Raw genomic sequence first — 22,301 nt, 5'->3', positions numbered from 1 at the left:
CACACACACACACACACACACACACACACACACACACACACACACACACACACACACACACAGAAACTAAGAGCATGTTTTTAGCTGTGAAATGGTGGCTCATGTATGACCTCTAGTGGTCACTGTGATGCACTGCATCTTACTGCATGTGGGGCTGCCCTGTTTGATTGCTGCTGTTGTGTTTCTCTGCCACACATTGCCTTGCGCTCAGCAGCAGCCTCAGCACAGGGACCGCCTGGAGACTTTTGATGATGTAATTCGCAGTTCACTGGAGGTAACTCGAAGAAGAGTGTACGATGAGAAGGAGTGCGTTTGGTCCTGGTTGTGTAGTTAGAGTGTGTTTGTATTAAAACCCTCAACCCCAGACCTTCCTGTGTGTTTGTGTATGTAGACTTTAGAGTGTTAGCTGAAAGTTATGCAAGACCTAGTTCTGCTGGTGGCCTGCATTGAATCGGACACATGCCAGACTTTTAGGTAAAGTCATGCTGATAGTAATTAAGTCGGCTTGCTGTCTTGTGAAAGTTTCCATTAGTGTGTTGGTTGTTCATGTTTTGTTCATTCTGTTTGTTAGGATGACTTGGTTTCTACCAAGAGATGCTCACCCAGGCTCAATCACAATTGGCTTTGTCTACATTCTAACTGTAGAAATTAAAATATAGCAGTGTGATGTGTTTGAATTTAAATTGTCAAAATTTGAAATGATTAAATGAAAGCCCGGGAAGCTCTGCTACTGTCGTGTGTTGCTGTGATGAAATTTTCTCGCTGATTAAACGCCTCACTGTTTTTGTGCTCCTCTGTTACTCACTCCATCACAGGATGAAGACTTTGTTACCAGAGATGACTTTGAAGATGCAGATCAGCTGAGAATAGGAAACGACGGCATCTTCATGCTCACTTTCTTCAGTTAGTTTCCCAATCGTAAACATGTTCTGTATTCATCAGCTCCTCTCTTCCTTGGATTTGTGCAGAGATGACTGACTTTTTCCACCTTCTCTCTCGCCCTTTCAGTGGCATTCCTGTTCAACTGGATTGGTTTCTTCCTGTCTTTCTGTCTGACCACCTCTGCTGCCGGACGCTACGGGGCCATCTCAGGCTTTGGCCTGTCCCTCGTCAAATGGATCCTCATAGTCAGAGTACGAGACGCAGACATTACGCAGCACACATACAAACACATAAATTGTGGTTTGGTGTACGCACAAGCGAATCAAAAGCCCCAAACACCACTGTGGTATTTTAATGCCGTCTCTGTAGTGGCTGGCTTGTTGGCACCAAACTGTTTCCTCAAAGATCCGTTTGAGAACTGTGCTGCTTCCTTAATTCACTTTTAAAATGAAGGACTCATTTGAGTGAAAGCTGGGCCAAATTTATTCTAACCCGTGTTTGTGTTGTTTCATTGGGTTTTTAGTTCTCCGCATACTTCTCAAATTATTTCGATGGACAGTACTGGCTGTGGTGGGTGTTCCTGGTGTTGGGTAAGTAGTGAACCGCTGAATTTAAATGAATTGCACGCTTTGTCTTGAACAGGATAGTTACCATTACCTATAAAAGGTGGAAGTTTAGATATCAAATTCAATAAATAACACTTTATCTATATTTACCAATTTATTTTCAGTAAAGAAATGGGTAAATTGCATTGGCATGTTAGAGTCAAAGAATTTACATTTAAGTCTCTTTCACCCCTCTGTAAATAAACACAAACACTGTTAGCAGGCAAGACAAACAACACAAAAAGAAAATGTGTTTTTAAGGATAAGGTTTTCTTTTTATCAGACTCCCTTGATACCATAGAAAACAATAACAACAGTGAAATTAAAGATGGGAGTAAAACTGGAAGGTCTGGGGTGTCTCAGAGTGTAAGGGAAAAAAATAACATTTGATAAAACTACCTCTTAAAAAAATTACAGAAATGAAATGACAAGTACGTAACTTCACAAGTTGTTCACAGGATGAGAGAGAGGGAAACTATGAATATGAATCATGTGATATCTTTCATTGTAAAGCAAATATAGAAGCAGGTTGGCACAAAAATGTAAAAGTTTTTTATTTTTCCTTAATTTTTATTATTCTGATGTTTTATTTATTACTCTGATATGTATACATCACTTCCCCCCCACCAAAAGTTGGGGGCCATTTAAAAAATATAAATAAATGGAAATTTTGAATTTGATGGCAGCTGGATCATCTGTGTCCTCTTTAGTCCAGAAGACATTTCCTAAAGGAATTTCAAATTTCATTTCCTCTGACCGCAGAGCAGTTTTCCACTTTTCCTCAGTCCATTATAAATGAGCTTTGGCTGGATGAAGATATTTGTGGATCACATTCACATGTGGCTCCTTCTTTGCATGATAGATCCTTATCCTTCATTTATGGACGGCTCTGAACTGTTTTCACAGACGGCGATTTCTCGTGATTGTTTATGAGTCTATGTAGTGATTTCCCTCATTCCTGTTTTTAATCCAGAGCAGCACGATCTCATACATCCAGTTGTGATTTTCAACCTCGTCCCTTACACACACAGAGATTTCTCTGCAAATCTTTTGATGATATTATGTACCGTTCTGCCCATCTTTACAAGTGAGGAACTCTGCCTCGCTCAAATGCTGTTTAAATATGCAATCATTTTTAATTAATTATTTTTTATAAAAGGCTGATGGTATATTGTTGTTTGTAAATGTGAAAAGTTCATAACAAGGCGCGCGCTAGGAGGCTGAGGGGTGTCAATGGCGGCTGCCAGTATTTTACTGGTCCGTCAACAGCTAGCCTAATTAGCTGTAAAATCTTCCACCTGTTGTTTCTTTTTTGTACCACTTACTTTTCCAGCCTTTTGTTATTTTCGTCCCAAATTACTGGAGACAATAAATCCCAAATTAGCCACTATTTCTCCTGAACCAATAAAATCTCTGTTTAAATGTTTGATATGTTTTCTTTATTCTCTTGGGAATAAAATGTAGGTTTATGAGATTTGCAAATCATCCCCAGCTTCATTGGAATTGGTTTGCTATCACTTTACTTCAATTCACTTATTTATATAGCGCCAAACCACAACAGTCACTAAAGGCAATTTATGTTGTAAGATAAAGATCCTACAGTAATACAAAGAGAACCCCTTTGTCTTTGTTTTGCTAGTAAGAGCAGCTGCACCTAGGGGCAGTGAAAGTCGTCACATGGAGATGTAGCATTGTTGTTTATTGGACTAGTCTCATGCCTATTTCTTCCCCTCTTCAGGCCTCTTGCTCTTCCTCCGAGGATTCATCAACTATGCCAGAATCCGCAAGATGGCGGACACTTTCGCCACCCTGCCCCGCACCCGGGTCCTCTTCATCTACTAAACCCCGTCATTCTTTTGTTTCTTGTTTCTACAGTGAGACACACTGTTAAGCGTTACTCAATCAGATAGGGAGAAAATATATGTGTTTTTCCTCCCTCGGCCTAACATGATTTGGACAATACCACGTCTGTTGTTCCCTCTTGGTGTAAATCTTTGACTGCTGAGAAATCTGTAAAACCCTTCAGCTGTTAGTGGTGAACTGTCAAGTGCTATTTTACAATTATGAAGTGTGTAGTAAATGTATAAATGATGCCTTATTTACAATTTTACCAACTATTGGTATCTGCAGCATGCTTGGGTCCCTCTTTAACCACCAGGGGGCAGTCTTGCTTTTTGTTCTTCTCTTTTTGGTGGGGGAGTGGGGCACAATTGACTTCTAATGAAGTCATTTGTATAGATAAAGGTGTTTCTCATCCCAGGGGTCAATGGATAATTCTGGGGTTATGGGTTGATTTGTGTAATGTAAAATAATATATTTCAAGTACCAATTTAATGCTTTTAACCTTTTTGACCAATGGGTTTTGCTCTTTGTCAAATGGTACACAGTTCAGGTAATATAGGGCTGTAAAGGGACATTTATTAGCTTTCTGTGGGTTCGAGGCTGAAAATATGGAAGAATATTTGTGTATATCCATAGAAGATCAGGTGCCAGGCTTACTTCAGAGCATTTTTCCTCATGTATTTATAAACACTCCATGTCCTCACTGTAATTAGGAATGTTGTTTCCCCATTTGCTTTATACGTATATCAGCCTGATCACTCCTATATGAAGGGATGACCAAGCTTGAGGGATCACTGCTTCGCTTAAGGACATGTTGCTAGTCTGACACTGGATTTAGATGTGCAATTGGACACTTCGGTTCAAATAAATGACGCCAACGCCCTGTCTTAGTCACTGGCACCCAGTTGGTGTCCAGAGAGAGAGAGAAAATGTATTGCCAGATGTGATTTTCAAATTCTACTCTTAGGAGTGAGAAATATATTCATTAACGAGAGTTTTTCTTTGATGTGACAATGAAATAAACTTTTTTTTTTTCATTAATGTGGAAGTGATTTTTATTTATTTTTTGGTTCACTGCTGCACTTTGTTTTCACTGTATTGAGCCAGCTACTTAAAAATTTTAGGACATCGTTTTGTGTTTTCAGTGTGGAATTAGAGAAGTCTTTTTACAAGACAGTGCAGTTCTGTGAAAAACTACACACACGCTTAAAGCTTCCGTAGGAGTTAAGAGGGAAAGTAGCAGCCAGGCGTTGGTAATAAAATGCACTTGATTACGTGATCATCAGCAAGTCTGAGCACCAATGTAGAAAGCAGAAGTTTGAACTATTTTGCTTGTCTGGTGCATTCAGTGTGCACGATCCAGCAAATGCTGGATGTGCATTAGGGTCAAACTATGCAATGCTTGTATAATTACATTTTCTTTTTTTTTTTAAATATAAAAACTAATCACAACAACAGTCACTTCAAGGTGCTTTATACTGTAAGTTAAAGTAATACAGAGAGGGCTTGATCAAACAACCTCCTTTAAGCAAGCACTTGGCGACAGTGGGAAGGAAAAACTCCAGTTAATACGTTCTGCACACCTGAATCAATGACACGTGGCCAGGAGGAAAGAAATATTACAAAAGAAAATGTACATGTATATAGATTATGACCTTACACTGTTTTGCCGTTATTTTTAATGAAATGTTTCAGTCCAAGCTACCTTTGTTAGATACAGTAAAACAATGTTCACACAATCACACACAGTAATATATACTACCACTCACAAAGGCAGAATGCAATCCACCAATTAGGAAATAGTGACTAGACACAAACTGGACTCAAAAACAGTAGTTTTTGTGATAGATTCTCTAAAAGCCAGAAGAAAAGCAGACACCCATTTGTAACATTTATCAGTAACATCCAGATCCAAGGAAAATGTCCATTTAACATTCTAAAAACATCATTGAAAAATTAGTTATTACTATTGCGAAATGCTTTCTTTCATCCAGTCGATCATGTGCAATACTATAAGAATGCAAACGGCATCAAAATCTATTAGTCTTGTACAATAATCCCTACAAAATAGGATCATATGAGAAACTGCAACATTACATTCATTTAATCCTGTGGGTGACAAAGTCTGCAGACTTTGTCACTAGAGTAAACATCTAGAAAGCCTTTCTTTTCTTCAATAATAAATCATGGTCTCCTCTAGGTGGTGCTGAAACGTGTTTAATACCACAAAGTCAAAGGATGCTATATCATATTTCATATAATTAAAGTGGGCTGCTACTGAATAGTCGCTATCAAGCCGGTGAATTGCACTTTTATGTTCAATTTTCGAATGGTTTTACCTATATGTGCTGCACATGTGATCACACTCCTTATTGGAAACTGTTTACCTGTGTGTGGATGACAGAAATACATTGTTTTACTAGTACTGTGACACTGGGTGCACACTGGTAATTTAGTTAGAGATGAAAAAGTTCATTACAGTACAATTAAGAAAACATCCAAACAAGCACAGTCTGTTTGGAACGGCTGGCAGTGAACGCCTCTTCTCTCAAAAAATGGCGGCACAGCTTAGGTGCAAAGTTGTATCAGAGTGAACCACAAAACATCTGGAACAATGTGCTTTGGACTGATAAGACCAATGTGTAGACATTTGATCATGAATGCCACATTTTGTGAAAGCCAAACACAGCATGTCAGCACGGTGGAGGAGCGGTGATTTTGGCTTGTTTTGGAGCAACATGGCCTGGTCATCTTGCAGTCACTGAGTCCACCATGAACTCCTTTGTATACCAAAGTTTTCTAGTCAAATGTAAGGCCATCCGTCTGTCAACTAAATCATGCAACAGGACAAATGTCCAAAGCACAGTAGCAAATCTATAACAGAAGGACTGAAAAAGAAAAAATCAAGGTGTTGCAATAGCCCAGTCAAAGTCAAGACCTTAACCTTAAGACAGAACCTCAATGAACTGAACCAACGCCGCAAATAACACTGACAGACAATGTGAGAAACTGATAAAGTCAGACAGAAAACAGTTATTTCAAGTTGTTGCTGCTAAAAGTGGTTCTACAAGCTGCTGAGTCATGGGTGGAATTAGTTTTCACAGAACTGTACAGTGTCTTTTTTACACGAGTCTGTGCTCTGTTATTGGATACAAATATTGAAACTAAATTACATTGGATACTTTTTTTTAATCCAGTCATTATTGTGGAGTTCACACCTTTTTATCCAGCCACATAGAGAGGAAAACCGTGCTTGCCACAAAGTTTAGTTACTGACACGAGGTGTACTTTTAGCTGTGCTAAATTTAGCATACGAGACATGTGTGCACAAGAAACAAGATGATTTACTGGCGGTGGCTAATTATACATGTCAGCAGTGTTTTCCCTTGCAACTGAACAGGAAGTGAAGGTCACCCCACCTGGAAGACTTGTCACATCAACTGAAACAGACGTTGGCTTTTACTGGAAACCGTAAATGTCGCACAGTGTCACATTATCTCTCAGGCCGCCCCCCAACCCGACCCCACCCAACGGCTGGATGTTGACTGGCCTCCAGTGGGTCTCAGCTGACTCAACACTGGCTCCATTCAGATCCTTTTCACAGCTCTCAAAAGGAAAATATCACTTTATCTTTTTTTATTTTTTATTTTACAGCATGCAAATAATATATGCCACCAGGAGTAGAACATGGAAGTTTAGTTAACGGCCTTCGGGGGGCGCTTTGCCTCATGGCAGGTAGCCCATGCCATTTTTGAGGAGTAATTGTTAAACAATTTCAGATTTAATGACACCAAGTTTTGAATTTGACACAAGTGTACCACCTACTGCTAAATGGTGTCGACATTTTTCAGCAAAAGTTTATCTTCCCTCTGAAAACTGATTTACCCTGCTGTTTACCTCTGTCTTGACGCACCACTGGTTCTTTTTGGAAATCTTATTTCCTGAAGTCATTTTTTTTCTTTTGCAGTGTACACATTGTTAAATAGAAACAGCTGGCGCTCTGAAAATACAGACGTTCTGTGGCTCTGTGCTGAAAATGAGAACTTTAAACTGTATCAGCTTTACAAAACATAGTACTTAAGTAATTCAAGATATTGTGTTTCTTTCTAAGAAGGAGGAAAAAAGGAACGGGGGGAGGGGTGGACAAAAGGGCAAAGGTCATAAACCAGACCTTCAGCACTGGTCCGCTGAATCCCCACGTCACCAAATGACCTTGGATAAACAAACTTCCCTTTGCCAGGTGCAGATAGTTTAACTGTTGACAGTGTTTTAGCTGCAAATCCCCAAAAGCACACAAACAGCAAAACTTCCCTATCGTCCACATTGTGCCTCAGTCTACTCAAAACACTCTGTAATGTCATTCCTCCTCTGCTCCAGCAGGGTCACCCAGTGCAGGTGTTCTTGTTATCCAGATGTCATTCATAAAATAACTCTATTGTGCCAAAACCTGTCTGTGTCTTGTCAGCTGCCGTCGATTTACAGAGACGGAAGTATTTCTTGGAGTAATGGATGGGAATTATGTGTGCTAGCCAAGCGGCTGTGCTGCTTGCATGTTTTAGCTATCAAAAGATAAGAGGAGTCTTTATGATTTACAGAGAGTGTGTGGGAGTGAGCCATCTTTCCAAAGGGACATGCTTTACTTATCTGGTTTCTGTAAGGTTGATTTTTTTCTTCTTTTTTTAAAAAAAAGTTTTCATTTACATGATGAGGAGCTTGAACAAATCAATTTACACTAACTGGACACTTTACTAGTAGTAGGTAGAACCGTGTTTTTCTTTCTAAATGGCCTTAATTCTTCATCCTATAGATTCAACAAGGTGCCGGAAGCATTCCTCAGAGATTTTGGTCAACACTGGTTGCAAAGATTGGTCGTTCTACCCTCACCTGTGGCATCAGCAAACCATTTTTGTTTTGGGACCTGGTGCTTATAGGATACTTTCTCTTTTTCGGACTCTGTGAATCCTTCAGTTGTCTTGACCAGGTCTACATGATCTATAAGTGCACTGAGCTCCTGTCATGTGATTGGCCGATTAGGCGTTTGCATTAAAAAGCAGTTGAACAGGCGTACTTAAAAAAGTGGCTGGTGAGTATATAACACCTTGGACAAAGCCAGCCCAATGCTTCCTACAGTTTTCCTTTATTATACCAAAATAAAGTTGCAGACATTAAAGTTTTAGGTTTTTTTGTACTCTCATCCTACCTTTGGGCCCTAGAGCAGGGCACTTTCAACCACTCTACTAAAACTGCAACAGCTGTTGCCAAAGTGCAAATCTATTACTACCACATAAAGGTAAAATAATAAATTCCCCCACTAAAATCGGAAACACCAGTTTAAATGATACAATCAATGAATAATGAGAACATTTGTGTTACTGTCAAAAACATGGGAGGAAATTGTACCCCTGGGTCATATGGAATTGCTTTTCCACACAAATTGGATAAATTAATTAACCGACTGATTCATTACATTGCCGCAAATGCAAATTCATTTGCAGTGTGGGCACAGAATGAAAAAAACAAAACAAAACAGCAAACAAATAAAACCAAAACTGATAAATCAAACACAGTCCACAGCAAAACAGCATGACACAATGCAGTGGTAAACAGTAGGCAGATTTAACTTAGTGCAGACAAAAATACAAACGCTGATGTGCACTTAGAGGTTGGAAGGCCAACGAAAAGCTCACTGATAGGCTCAACAGCTTTACACTACCTGGACAAATATGCTCTCTTCTGTTAACTGGAATGGGTAAATTTGATATATTATCTTTAGCAGACGAGACACCAGGAGAAAACACGATTAAGATAAGTTGATGGCTCCTGCATTGATTTGATCACAACAAACTGACACGCTGCTACAAACTTTTAACATCCTCATTTATTTAAAGCCACAATATCCTGCCAGAGATTCCCCATCACCTTAGACAAACTGCACTCAGCCGGAGCCTCCTGCTGTCAGTCTGAGTTTCAGATGGGAGGTTCCCAGGATGTGGGGAGGATGTGGGTTGCATCCAAATGATATGTCCTTCTTCTTCCTCTTCTTCGTCTTCCTCATGTCTGTGTGTGTGTGTGTGTGAGAGAGAGAGAGCGACTGGGCCATGGGGGGAGGAGTGTTATCATTGAAGTGTGAGTCATCCTGACCCACCCCTCCTCTCCCTGCACTTTATGTGGCGTGTGTGTGTGTGAGAGAGGTGCATTTCTGTTAAACGGGGATGCTTTGAATGCATCAAAGGAGGCTATGATAGTGTGTATGATTTATTATTCTGTCCATGTGTATCATGGCGGATGGCGTGAGCATCCCTGCGTGATGTGAGCGTGCAAGGTTGATAAAGCTGAGGTGAGTCATCCACAGGCCAGCATCGCTTGTTACCATGGGTCACGCACAGCAGGTACCCCACCTCTCCATGTGTTTTTTTTTTTTTACTCACCTCTCTTCCTTATCCTCTTCCTCCTCCATCTCCTCCTCTTCTTTTTCCTCTCTGACTCACAGATGACTCCCCACCACCGCCACCGATGACATCATCACCCCCTCCCAAACACTTTGTTGTGGTGAATCATACTGTACGTCGAGATTTTCTCCGCTCGGCTCCTCAGCCAGCCAGCAGGATAGACCCAAATGTTACCCGTTCATTCATAAAATCCTCCTAAAGTCGCTGAAGCGTTCGTCTCTTGACGGCTGACTCCTCATGTTTGTTGCTTGAGTGACATCATCCATTTTAACATTTATACTGTAATGGAATAAAATGACCCTCTGATTATGTTCGGGGAAACATGCTCTGCTTCGGACGCCCATGCGAACGCGCTTGAAATGCCACTCCCCCCCCCCCCCCCCCCCCCTCAAGTAATCATCAGCTTGTTTGAAAGCTTGTTCAGTTTTGGAGAAATGTCTCTCTGGGTTAAAAGTACACATTAAGATTAAGAGTAGTCTCTTAACTGAGAATTCTTTATCATTTAAGTTATCTTAGGTGGGAGCCAGAATATGTTGCCTCTTTTCCACGTTGATATGAGTACAGTGGTAAAATGAAGCTCATGTTTCAACACTACCTAGGCATTTTTCATGGCTGCTGTGACTGTGACTCTTATATATTGATTGGTTATACGTTTTACAGGAAATGCACCATTGTTCTCCTGTCACTCAATCAGTAATGAATACAATGTGCCTGTATATAAAAAAGGCCAGTACACTAAAAAAGTGCTGTCTATGTGTCTAACCCACCCAATCTCAGCCATTTACCATAAAAGTATCATATTCAGATTTCTTTCAGTCGTTAACAATAATGTATTGTCATCACATCTCCTCCTCTGGTGGAATAACCGACCCTGGTTTCTTCCACAGACTGCTGACAGCTTACGTTCTCCAGATGTTTCTAAATTTTCCGTCACAAAGGGCGAACTCGCTGTGTTGTCTGCGTTGTGTCGTGCCTGTGAATGCCGTGGGTTAATAACACGCGGCCAAATCAGACCCGCAGAGACGAAGCGATTCAGTGACGTCAGAGACGAGAGCGTGAAGTCACCTGACTTCTTTGTCTTCAAACTACTGTATGTATCTGCTCCGCCTGTCGTCTCAAACTACATATGGATGCTCGACAAGGCGGTAGATTGCTACATCTATCCTTAAGATGTGAGGTGCCATATAGTTTCTGTTATATTTTATTCCCATTTTTTAAATTGTAGTTGCTGAACTGGAGAATGTGCTTAACACAGCATCTAATTTCTCTCCTCAGCCACAGTTTTACGCTGCAAGTCAATTTTTTTCCTTCACAATGGGACACCTCAAACACACTTTCTGACAACAGCCTAATTACTGTAACAAATCACTGCTCTTGGCAGTCTCACTCATATTTGACAGCACATGCTGTAACCATGGCAACAGTAAATCTTCCACAACATGCTCTAAAAAGTAATTGTGAAACGAGCTCACATCTGAGCTAAAAACAGTCATTACATCTGGCAAGACTTTTTTTTTTCTTGCCCGCTCTCTGTGGCGATAAATTTCAAATAGATGCCCTGAATCACGTGATATGAATCTATACTATTCAATTTATAAAAAAAAAACTGCTACTGTTACAGTGTTTTAATGAAATGTATGTCATCGTACTGCGTGACAGTTTGTGTGTCCTGGCGTCGTAAGTCCACCTGCCGTCTCTTCCTCGGCTTGCAGGGCTTTTTGTGAATGGAGGCTGGCTGTGCTCTGACGGTAGGATGGATGAATGGGAGGGAGCGGCGGACGAATGAATGAGAGCGATGGAGGGATGTGTGTGGCGAGATAGGGAGAGGTGGAGGCTACGTCATATTACGTTTCCGCAGTGCATCAAGGGAACTAGTCTGTCTGTGACTCATACTGTCAGGATGGGGGGGAAGGGGGTTGGGGATGGCGAGGGAGAGAGAGATCGAGAGAGCGAGAGAGAGAAGGGCAGAGTGAGGAGGAGACAGAGATGAAGAGGATGAGGAAAAGAGAGCAGGAAAGGAGGGGTCTGGTCTTTTTTTGTCCTACCTTTAGCTTTTTTCTTTTCCACTGCTCCATCCCCCATCAGTGATGTAATACAGGTGACCTATTCATCGCTGGGAGGAAGCCTTCCTCGCCTCTCCTCCTCTATCCCCGCTCTCATTTTCTCTCTCTCTCTTTCTCTCCTCCCTCACTCCTTGCTCAGCTGACTGACTGAATGCATGAATGAACAGGTCTCTCTCTCTCGCTCTCCTTTTAACGAGGTGGGGGGAGGGGTGACACAGGAAGCTGTGAGGCAGACCAGAGCAGGAGAAGAGGAAAGAAAGCGTGATAAGGAAGAGAGGGAGGAGAGAGAGTTCCCATGGCGTCTGATACATATCGACTGCTGATCTCATCCTTTACGTGCGAAGCCGTCACTATTGTCTGTCTAGCCGTACCCTATGTGCGTAAGACACAAATGGATGCAGCTCAATTCACTGAGAAATACATGTATGTTTTCTGAGAATTCTGTCTGACTTGGAAACTTCTTATATCTGCCGGCTTTTCTAAAGTGCACCAGTGAATCAGAATTTGTACACACAGCAATGCATCACACAATTTAAAGTGTATGTAGCAGTTCTAGATAAAGATTAAAAACACTGCTACCTCTATAAATGTGAAACTCTTAGGTGACTTCTTGACCTTTGAGGTCGCTGGGATTAGAGCTTGTCCAAGATTTTAAGTAGATGCACCTATGGTATCGGTTTCAAAATCCTACGTCACCTCATTCTTGAGTTATGCATTCACAAGATTATTGAAAACTTGACCTCTGACCTCGAGGCCGAGGCCACTGAGATCGTCGTCCAAGGTTTTTTGTACATGCACCTATGGTATTATTTTGAAAATCCTACAATGCCTCATTCTCGAGTTATCATATTCACAAACTTGGGTGTCCACAGTACCCCATCGCCCTTTCACAGCTGAAGGCTAAAAACCTGTATTTGTTATCAAACTTTACACTGTGACAACTTCCACATGTCACCTAGCCCTATCAAGAGGAAAAAGTAAAAAAAAAAAAAAGTGATAACTTACCACATGGTAATCTGCTGACAGCTCAGCGGTGAGGAACACAGTGAGCTAAATCACCAGAATCAGATTACTTTAATAGTAAATCCACTGCTACCATAAACAGATCCCAAAAAATCAGTTTAATGTTGGATAAAAGTAGCTGCACCAAATTTTCCCAGATGAAACAGTTTATCTAATAAAATACTTACTTTTAATGGACTTGAAGCTCAAACTGCTGGAGACCCGACTGCCTGGGTCCATGCATGTTTGTCGTGGACGCGTACGTGTAAAGTGTAAAACCAGCTGTAGCCTCTGGGGGCAACATTGTAAACAGCAGGTCTTTGTCTTCTGTAATTTCCTACAAATGCAGACAAACAGAAAAATCTTATAAGAAGCTAAATCAGCTACACACAAATGCTAAAAATTTTGAGACTACATTTCAGTAAAATACAGTCTGTTCCCTTGCACATGACTAAAGCCTTCCCCCAAAAGAAGGGATTATAAGTCCATACCTGCTTACTTTGCCATATAGGCTACATATGTAGGAGTTTGTATGCATGTATGTGTGCCTGTGTGTGTGCACATGCTCATTGCCAGCCATCAGACCCTGGCTGTCTCAGCCTCCACCTTGTATGAGTCAGAGCTGCAGTACAGTGTGGGAGAGGCAGGGATTGGATATCCTGCTGGTGGCTCGTCCACACACTTGCACGCACACAGACACACACTTTTGTATTATTATTCATGTGAGTACCGCCAACAATACATTCCCAAACCTTCAGAAGTGAGGACCAGCAAAATATCCATTTTGAGTGTCAAAAACGCCAGCAGTTCCTCATAAAGTGAGACGTTCAAGAACAACACAACACATGAAAAACTTCCACACTTATGCAGAAAGACATACAGAGAGCAGCAGCGACATATATGTCTGCATTTAACACAGATAAGGAGACATACAGTGCGCACACGTATAGACACATACACAGCATGCTGTCACATCCGGCCCTGCGCTCCACAGTGTGGCCTATAATTAGCTGCCTGCAACGCTGACTGCCTAGAGATGAGATGAGCTAACCAGAGAGAGAAGGAGAGGAAGAAAAGGAGATGAGCTAACCACATGTAGGTAGATGCTGTTTCACTGAGTGAGGAGGAAGAGGAGGAGAGACAAAAAATAAAAAATAAAGGGAATGTAACCAGTTAGAGGTGAAACTTCATAAATTGAGAGCCACCTATGATAGCAGATAGATGGAGCACCCTCAAAGGACATCATCCCAAATCTGTTACAGAACTATGGCTGCACACTCTGAGTGTGGGTGGCCCCAGCAGGGATTAAATGCCAAACCCTAACAATCATTCTCAACTCATTCAGATGTACAAGGCATCCAAATGTGGGATTGAAGATGTGTGCATGGGCGCGCGTGCGTGTGTGTGCATGAGCCTTCCTCGGCACATACTCAGAGACTGGAGCATTTTTATGAATGGGGCTCCAGCAGCCAGTGCGATAAAGTATGTCACAGCACTATAATGAGAGCTGGGATGGTCTCTTAAGTAGCACAATTTCATCTGTATAACAAAGGCAGGCTTGAGACTCGGCTGTGAATGAATGAGTCAGGATCGACGTAACCCGGCTACATGGGCAGGGGTGGGGGTAGGATGGGCCGGGAGGGGGGGTGAAGGAGAGAGGGAGGGGTTTGTGTATGACTCATACTCTCACTTTTCTCATTGTCACTCCACTGCAGTAGGACTGTAGAACTTCTGGACTGCTGTGGGCTCTCCCTCTGCCTCTCAGCTGGATCCACAGCTTCTTCAACACTGCATTTTCACTTTTGTCAATTTGCACATTTTTATAAGAACTGCACATCTCATTCTGCTTTGACGCAGGTGACGAAGGCGATCCGTACCTCATAAATGCATTGGCTCTGATGGTGGGTCAGCGTTTCACAAATGCATACTGTGCAGCCAAAACTTGTCACAACCCACTGAACTTTTTCCAGTCGGGAAACTAAACATTAATTTTGGTATTAATTCATGGTTAAATACATTTGTGGTGCATAAGGCTTCAAGAATGAATACATTTGCTCACCTGTGCAAACATAAAACCACGTCTGCAGTGATATATAAATATTTTTCTCAGTGTGAACCACATTCAGCTTTAATAAAGAATGGGAATGAGCTGATGTGGAAAACACAGCATGCTCAAACTGTGTTAATCACATAAGTTTCCCATACCTGAACATGTCGCGGCAGCAGCAAACTGTCCAGGAGATGCTGCTGGTTTTTTTTGTTCAGGTGGTAGGCGTGGCTAGTTTTCAGCCACTGTTTTACCACCAGCAGTTAGTTTCAGTTCAATGATTTGTTGCTAGTAGCAACCACTGCTGGCGCAGTTTGCTGTTTAACTGGCTTTGGCTGTGCCCCAAATCCCCCCCCTTGTTTACTCACTACATAAAATATACACAAGACTTTACGGAATACCACATACTTTCCAGCAATCTCTGCAGTTTGATGTGGTACGGCTGTTAAAGATAATCTGCCATCTGATGAATGTCCTTCACGAAAACTCACCGTATTCTTTTTAACCCTACGTCTTATCCTATGAATCTAACAGATAACCTTGATTTTTATATCTAAAAAAAAAATCATCGCCACCACCACCACCACCACAAAAAACACGTATCCGGTAATTCTATGTTGTATGCCTCTCTCGTCCAATAACATCCAGCTTCAAAGAAAAGGTTTCCCTGGACTGCTGTTGAGGTGGAAAAAGTCATCCACCTCTTAATCGTGAAATGTTTTTTGCTGTTAGAAAAGGGACACAACATCGTCTTCATAATGATGTTTGGTGGGTTACTCATTGTCATTTTGTGCATCAAGCTCAGCTATTGAGCTGTGCAGTGGTCTCGCTTTAACCAGATTGGTCAAAACTGACATGCTCATGAGTGTGCAGCTGACAAATCTGCAAGAACTGCATGACGCTATCGTGTCAATATGGACCAAAATCTCTGAGAAATGCGGATCTCATTAGTTTGTTTGCAGAACATAAACAGCATGTCATGTAGCCATTCAGTCATAGAGTAATGGAAAAAATAGAAAAGTTAAAAATTTAAACCTTCTTCCTTAAAATCAGCAGGACACAAAGAGATGAGAAACCCAAATGATGACAAGTATGGATAAAGAAGCAGACAGATAAAAGAAATAACCCCTTTGAGATGATTTTGCAGCCAAAAGCTTATTTTATTGTCAGAGGAAGAGCTCCGTGAAAAAAACAGGACATACATTTTTCAAAATAAAACACCTGGAAAGTGATTTAAATTATGCAAGGTTCCTCTAAAGTGATCATATTGCCTGCACAGTAATGGGTAACACCTACATGCAGCCCCAGTTTGATTTAACTCCTTTTAAGAGACCTGTTAGGAACAGCTCAGACCTGTATTTATTTCAAGTGTGCTCATGGCAAAGATGACGCAAACTACGCAAATCTGATCAGTGAACACACATACATACACACGTTTTGCTAACTTGATATTTTAGTCAGCTGCTCAAGGACACAAATCCAGGAACTAAACCTCAACACAGCGATTTACCAATATACGCTTGCTGTTATTTTAAAAATCCCCCAGCTATGCAGAAGATTACATCACACCGGGTCTGTCTTCATAACTTGTGCAACGATTTAGAAACTCCATTTGAAAAGCAACATCTAAATAAAAAACACACTTCTCAGGATGATCTCGTGTCATAAATCATGAGGAAGTAATTCATTCATGATTAGTGCTCCACTTTATAGTTCCCTTGAGCTTTCTATCAGACGGTTTTTATTATTTTACCTCCTGAGAAGTTTTGACAAATTCACTTTCCAGTCCAAGAAACACAACGTGTGAAGATCTTGCTGGGAATGGAGCTGGTGTGACTAAGAGTGAACCAAAACAAAGCACTTAAAGATAATCTTTGTTTTTTATGAGCTCATCTCTGTATTTGTAGACTGTTGTTGAAATAGTCACCAAACCTGACTTATTAACGACTGTGATTTATTACTTAAAACGTCTGTAAGAATACTCAACAGAATTAGCTTTGTGTCCCTGAGTGCGGTATTTATTACTGGGCATGATGCTGTGCCGTTAAAAAACAAAACTAAATAAGTTTCAACATGAAAGCAATTTCAGCTTTAATCCTTTGTATCAGATGGATGGAAAGATTATTCTGCTTTCATTACATTTTTTTGCATTTAATGATTAAAAGGAAACTACATCAAACATGGTCCAAAAAAAATATTGAATTTCACGTGTCTGATATGGTTTTAAAGATGCAGTTCTGTTTTTAATAGCATAAACTGACGAGATCTCATTGTGATTGACCCCAAGCAGCAACTTCTCCTGGTGTTTTTACGGCTTTGCACCTGTGTACGTAATTGTACCACAATTTAGCTACTAAAACCAAAAAAAATATGTTGTCCCCTGGGGAAAAAAGGTGTACTCCATTAACATTTTGTAGTATTAACAGTAGAGACGAGCATGTTTCACCTACCATTTTGCTTCAGTTTATATGAAAAATAGTAACGTTTATTTCCTTACTTTCCTAAGTAGGTGCTACTTTTATGAGCTGACAGGTCAGCTGCTGACAGATGTGAAGGGTCACAGGAACAGCAAGTCATTGTGAAGCAATGACCAGAGGAAGCGAGGAAGAGGAGAATAGAGGTAATGAAGGTGTAATTTGCTAACCATCTGTGAGGTGCCTGGTTGCCCCGGGGGTTTCCTCTTCTCCGGAACTTCCCCTCCGCAGGGGTTACAGGTGCTGGAGAGAAGAGGAGGTGGTGAGAAGCGGCTGGTAAAGTGTAAAGGAAGGGGTGATGCAGGAAACGTAAGGGGGAGATGGGAGGAGGGTGAGAAGGACAGATGGATTAATCAGACAAGCAACAAAACAAAGACAGAGGAGATAGATTCTTATTAAATTATTTGGAAGGAAAAAAAGACACAACAGGAAAGTTAAGTGCACTTAAGAGGTTTAATGTAAGCCTCTCTTTTATTTCTTTAAAAAATACCCAAAGGTATTTTGAAATTTTCATGTATTTTATAATACGACAGAAGTACCTTTCAAATCTTGTAGAAGGTATGGTGGTGAAGATAGAAAACAATTTCTAAACTTCTCCATCTGTAACTGCCAACTTTCTAAACTTCTAACTCATCCCCATCACATCTTCTCCTTCTGCTTATCCCACAACAACAACCCTGCCTTCAGAGATTGAGTCAACCCTTTTTGCTGTTAGTATTAGCGTTGCTAATTTAGCGATTAGCTATTTAATTAGCTATAGCTTGCCCCTAGTTGAGCTTTTACTTCTACAGTACACAGATAAGGGTTTACAGGATCCCATTACCAAACAAACGAACAAACAAAAAAGCAATAGGCCAGGGAAAAACGAGTGGATGGAATGTTATGAGTGGCTACTGGCAGTGGCTGTGAAGTTGATTGGCTAGAGAGCAAGGCTAGAGACAAAGTCAGCAAGCCCCTGGTAACCACCAGTCACTAGGGAAAAATAGGTATTCTGCAACCAGTTGGCAAGTACTCATGGGAAGCTGCTTGCTGTTGCTGGTTGAAATGGTTGCAAAGTGGTATATGGTGCTGCACTATAAAAAATCCTTGCTATTGCTGTAGTTGCCTGTAGTTTGTATGGATAACACTGAATCAAATTCAAATTCAAATTCAAATTTTATTTGTCACGTACACAGTCATACACAGTACGATATGTAGTGAAATGCTTGGACAACTGCTCGTGACCTAAAGAAAACAAAAAAGGAAAGGCTATGAATAAGATAGGAAATAAATATGAAAAATTAAAAAGGGTAAATTTAACTAGGAAGGAATAAAATATAAATTAAGGTTAAAAATGAAATAACTGTACAACACAAATTAGAATGAAGGGTAAATTTAACTGGGAAGAATAAGATAAAATATATAAATTAAAGTTGAAAATAAAATAACTGTACAACAAAATACACAATACACAATATAGAACTATATAAGAATGTATGAAGAAATCTAAATATAAATAAATATATACACAATAACAGCAGCTGTACAAGTATCCGGAAATGAAGAATATAGTGACCAGTGTTGTAGAGAAACTGTGAAGAGAGCAAGGCAAGGCAAGTTTATTTGTATAGCACAATTCAACAACAAGGTGATTCAAAGTGCTTTACAGAGACATTAGAAACAAAAACAAATAAAAAGCATGATTTAAAATTGATTAAAACAAGCAAACAAACAAACAAACAAACAAACAAAACAGTATATAAAATCAAAACAGATAAAATCAGAACAGTAGATAAAATCAGTAGTTAAATGTAAGTTTTGAAATTTAAGCTTAAAAGTGTGGATTTGGTGCTTTATTCAAATGCAGCTGAGAACAGGTGAGTCTTCAACCTGGATTTAAATAAACTGAGTGTTTCAGCTGATCTGAGGCTTTCTGGGAGTTTGTTCCAGATATAAGGAGCATAAAAGCTGAATGCAGCTTCTCCGTGTCTGGTTCTGACTCTGGGAACTGATAAAAGACCGGATCCAGATGACCTGAGGGATCTGGAAGGTTCATACTGGGTCAGGAGGTCACTGATGTATTTTGGTCCTAAACCATTCAGAGCTTTATAGACCAGCATCAGAACTTTAAAGTCTATCCTCTGACGGACAGGCAGCCAGTGTAAAGACCTCAGAGCTGGACTGATGTGGTCCACTTTTTTGGTCTTAGTGAGGACTCGAGCAGCAGAGTTCTGAATGAGCTGTAGTTGTCTGACTGATTTTTTAGGTAGACCTGTAAAGATGCTGTTACAGTAATCAAGCCTACTAAAGATGAATGCATGGACTAGTTTTTCCAGGTCCTGTTGAGACATCAGATCTTTTATCCTTGAAATATTCTTGAGGTGATAGTAAGCTGACTTTGTTATTGTCTTAATGTGTTTTTCTAAGTTTAGGTCTGCATCCATCACTACACCCAAATTTCTCGCCTGGTTTGTGGTTTTTAGGTGTATAGATTGAAGTTCTCTGGTGACCTGTAATCGTTTTTCTTTGGCGCCAAAGACTATTACCTCAGTTTTGTTTTTGTTTAGCTGGAGAAAATTGTGGCACAACCAGTCATTAATTTCCTCAATGCATTTACCAAGAGCCTGTACAGGGCCTCGGTCTCCTGGTGACATTGTGATATATATTTGTGTGTCATCTGCATAGCTGTGGTAGTTTATTTTGTTGTTCTTTATAATCTGTGCCAGTGGGAGCATGTAAATGTTAAACAGAGGGGGTCCCAAGATGGAACCTTGGGGAACTCCACATGTGATACTTGTCTGCTCAGATGTGAAGTTACCTATTGATACAAAGTATTTCCTGTTTTCTAAGTATGTTTTGAACCAGTTTAGTACAGTTCCTGAAAGACCTGCCCAGTTCTCCAGTCGTTTGAGTAATATGTTGTGGTCAACTGTATCAAATGCTGCACTGAGATCCAGTAAAACTAAGACTGACATTTTTCCACTGTCTGTATTCAGACATATGTCATTGAACACTTTGGTCAGAGCGGTTTCAGTGCTGTGGTTCTGTCTAAAACCTGACTGGAAGGCATCATAGCAGTTATTCTGTTTTAAGAAGTAATTGAGCTGTTGAGAAACTGCTTTTTCAATGATCTTACTTAAAAATGGGAGATTTGAGATCGGCCTGTAGTTGTTCATTTGTGTCTTGTCAAGATTGTCCTTTTTCAGTATAGGTTTGATTACAGCAGTTTTTAGTGGTTCTGGAAACACACCTGATATTAAAGAAAAGTTGACGATCTGTAACAGGTCTGACTCCAAAGTCTTTGAGACCTTTTTGAAAAAACGCAGCGCAACCCAGAAACGGAGATCATGTGCCTTCAAATTAAAAGTTCAATTTTTTTAAATCAGTTGGTTGCAGTTAGCGTGTGTTTTCAAAAAAGCTTGGCATCTTTTATACAAACAATGGGTGATCACAAGGAGGTTTTTGATGGAGAATGTATGTGCAACTGATTTCAACCAGCAACAGGCAGCAACCTTTCACCAGCTGGTTGGAGAACACACATTTTTCCCTTGCGAGTGGCAGTTGCCAGTGGGTTGCCAACTGGTTTTTAGGCTTGTGTGCTTGAGGGCTTAGCTGTACATATATGAGTGCATAAAGCTGGTAGCTATCCTCTGGATATAAACTGAAACAAAAATAGAGGGATAAGACCTGATTCTTCAGGAGTTAAATGTTTTTAAGTGGAGAGTACTTTTAGATTATTTAGGTATAGATATGTCATGGCTGACAGTGTCTATTTCCGATCAAAGAACACTGTTCCCACAAAGCAAACTAGCAAACAAACAAAACAGTTTCTGTAGAATAATTTGGTCTGAAACCACTTTGTTACAATCATCGGTGTAAACCTGACCCCAATATTTTACTTGCTTTTCTAAATGCTAAGTGTTTCTCAGGGGGACTCACTGCAGCAAAAGCAACAGCAGCTAAGTGTGCACAAACCAAAACCACTGAAACTTAACTAACATGAACCAAATTAAAAGGAGACGATCTCTTGTGACTGAAAATTGAACCTCACCTCGTTTTATATCCGCTCGAGTTTTTGTTTTGCAGTTTTCCTTTTCCTTTATGACACCAGTGCATGTTTAACTCAGTTCACACCACCTGCACATCTGAAATGCTTATTCTCAAAACTCTGTTTTTAAGCAGATTTAGCTGCTACTAAGTATTTTGTATCTTTTGTCATCCTCCCTGCCCTATAACCCCATCTTACCCAATAAACTCCTCACTTCCCATTGAACATGCAGGCAGCTGGAGGTGGTGGTAGTGATGGTGGCTGGGCTCCTTCCTGCTTTGAAGCACTCCAGTCAGCTGTGTTGCCTCTGACTGGCTCTCTCTGAGGGGCTTATAATGGCTTTAAGACGCCCTAGCTTCCTCGATAATGACTGCTTCCTCTGCTCTTGGCCTGGCACGCTGGCTCGCTGGCTGACTTGCTGGATGTGTGGGTGGCTGGCTGGCCACCTAACAAACTGACCAATGCTCAGTTCACATCTGCAGTATTATAACTACACTAACCGAACACAGGGAGGGTCTGATCAAACCTAATGAAGTTCTGTGTATCCTGTAAATCAAACAATCAGGCAGCAACCAAGTTGTTTGTGTTGCTCTGTATTTTTTTTTTTTTAACTTTGCTTCAAGCTTCTTGTGAATACTTGTTTGCAGATTATTAAATGAGTAAATATGAGCTGTTGTCTTGCTGGTTAACTGAGGGAATGGATAGTTAGTTTAATGCGTGACTCTTTGACTGACTGGGATGGTTATAAGCTGGCTCCTTAAGTAGCTGACTTATTGGCTCAGGAATGCAGCAGGTGGCTCAAAATCTGAATGGGTTTTGCGGTTATGTGTGTGTGTGTGTGCGTGTGTGTGTGTGTGTGTGTGTGTGTGTGACAGCTTTGTGTGTATGGGTTTGTGCCTGAGTGCGTGTT

The 22,301-nt window shown here is 40.7% G+C and overlaps 1 protein-coding gene across 3 annotated transcripts in view; it reads left to right on the top strand.

Moving 5' to 3' along the window:
- Positions 1-4,370, top strand: part of LOC102306262 (NEDD4 family-interacting protein 1-like) — an 8,930-nt gene extending 4,560 nt beyond the window's left edge. Inside the window, exons 4-8 of one of the 3 annotated variants that reach the window (XM_005944219.3) lie at positions 215-274; positions 816-903; positions 1,009-1,133; positions 1,406-1,472; positions 3,226-4,370. In XM_005944219.3, the coding sequence (XP_005944281.1) occupies positions 215-274; positions 816-903; positions 1,009-1,133; positions 1,406-1,472; positions 3,226-3,329 (444 nt within the window). In that variant the 3' untranslated portion in view covers positions 3,330-4,370. Of the gene's footprint in view, positions 1-211; positions 275-815; positions 904-1,008; positions 1,134-1,405; positions 1,473-3,225 lie in introns of all 3 variants that reach the window. The other 2 variants (XM_005944218.3, XM_005944220.3) reach the window with 2 other exon arrangements.
- The last annotated feature ends 17,931 nt before the right edge of the window (positions 4,371-22,301 follow it).

The sequence above is a fragment of the Haplochromis burtoni genome, unplaced genomic scaffold (assembly GCF_018398535.1).
Source record: "Haplochromis burtoni strain Fernald_Lab_line unplaced genomic scaffold, NCSU_Asbu1 Contig_395, whole genome shotgun sequence".
In the NCBI taxonomy this organism is placed as follows: domain Eukaryota; kingdom Metazoa; phylum Chordata; class Actinopteri; order Cichliformes; family Cichlidae; genus Haplochromis; species Haplochromis burtoni.
Note: the sequence above shows the minus strand (reverse complement) of the source record. Positions and strands in the feature narration are given on the sequence as shown.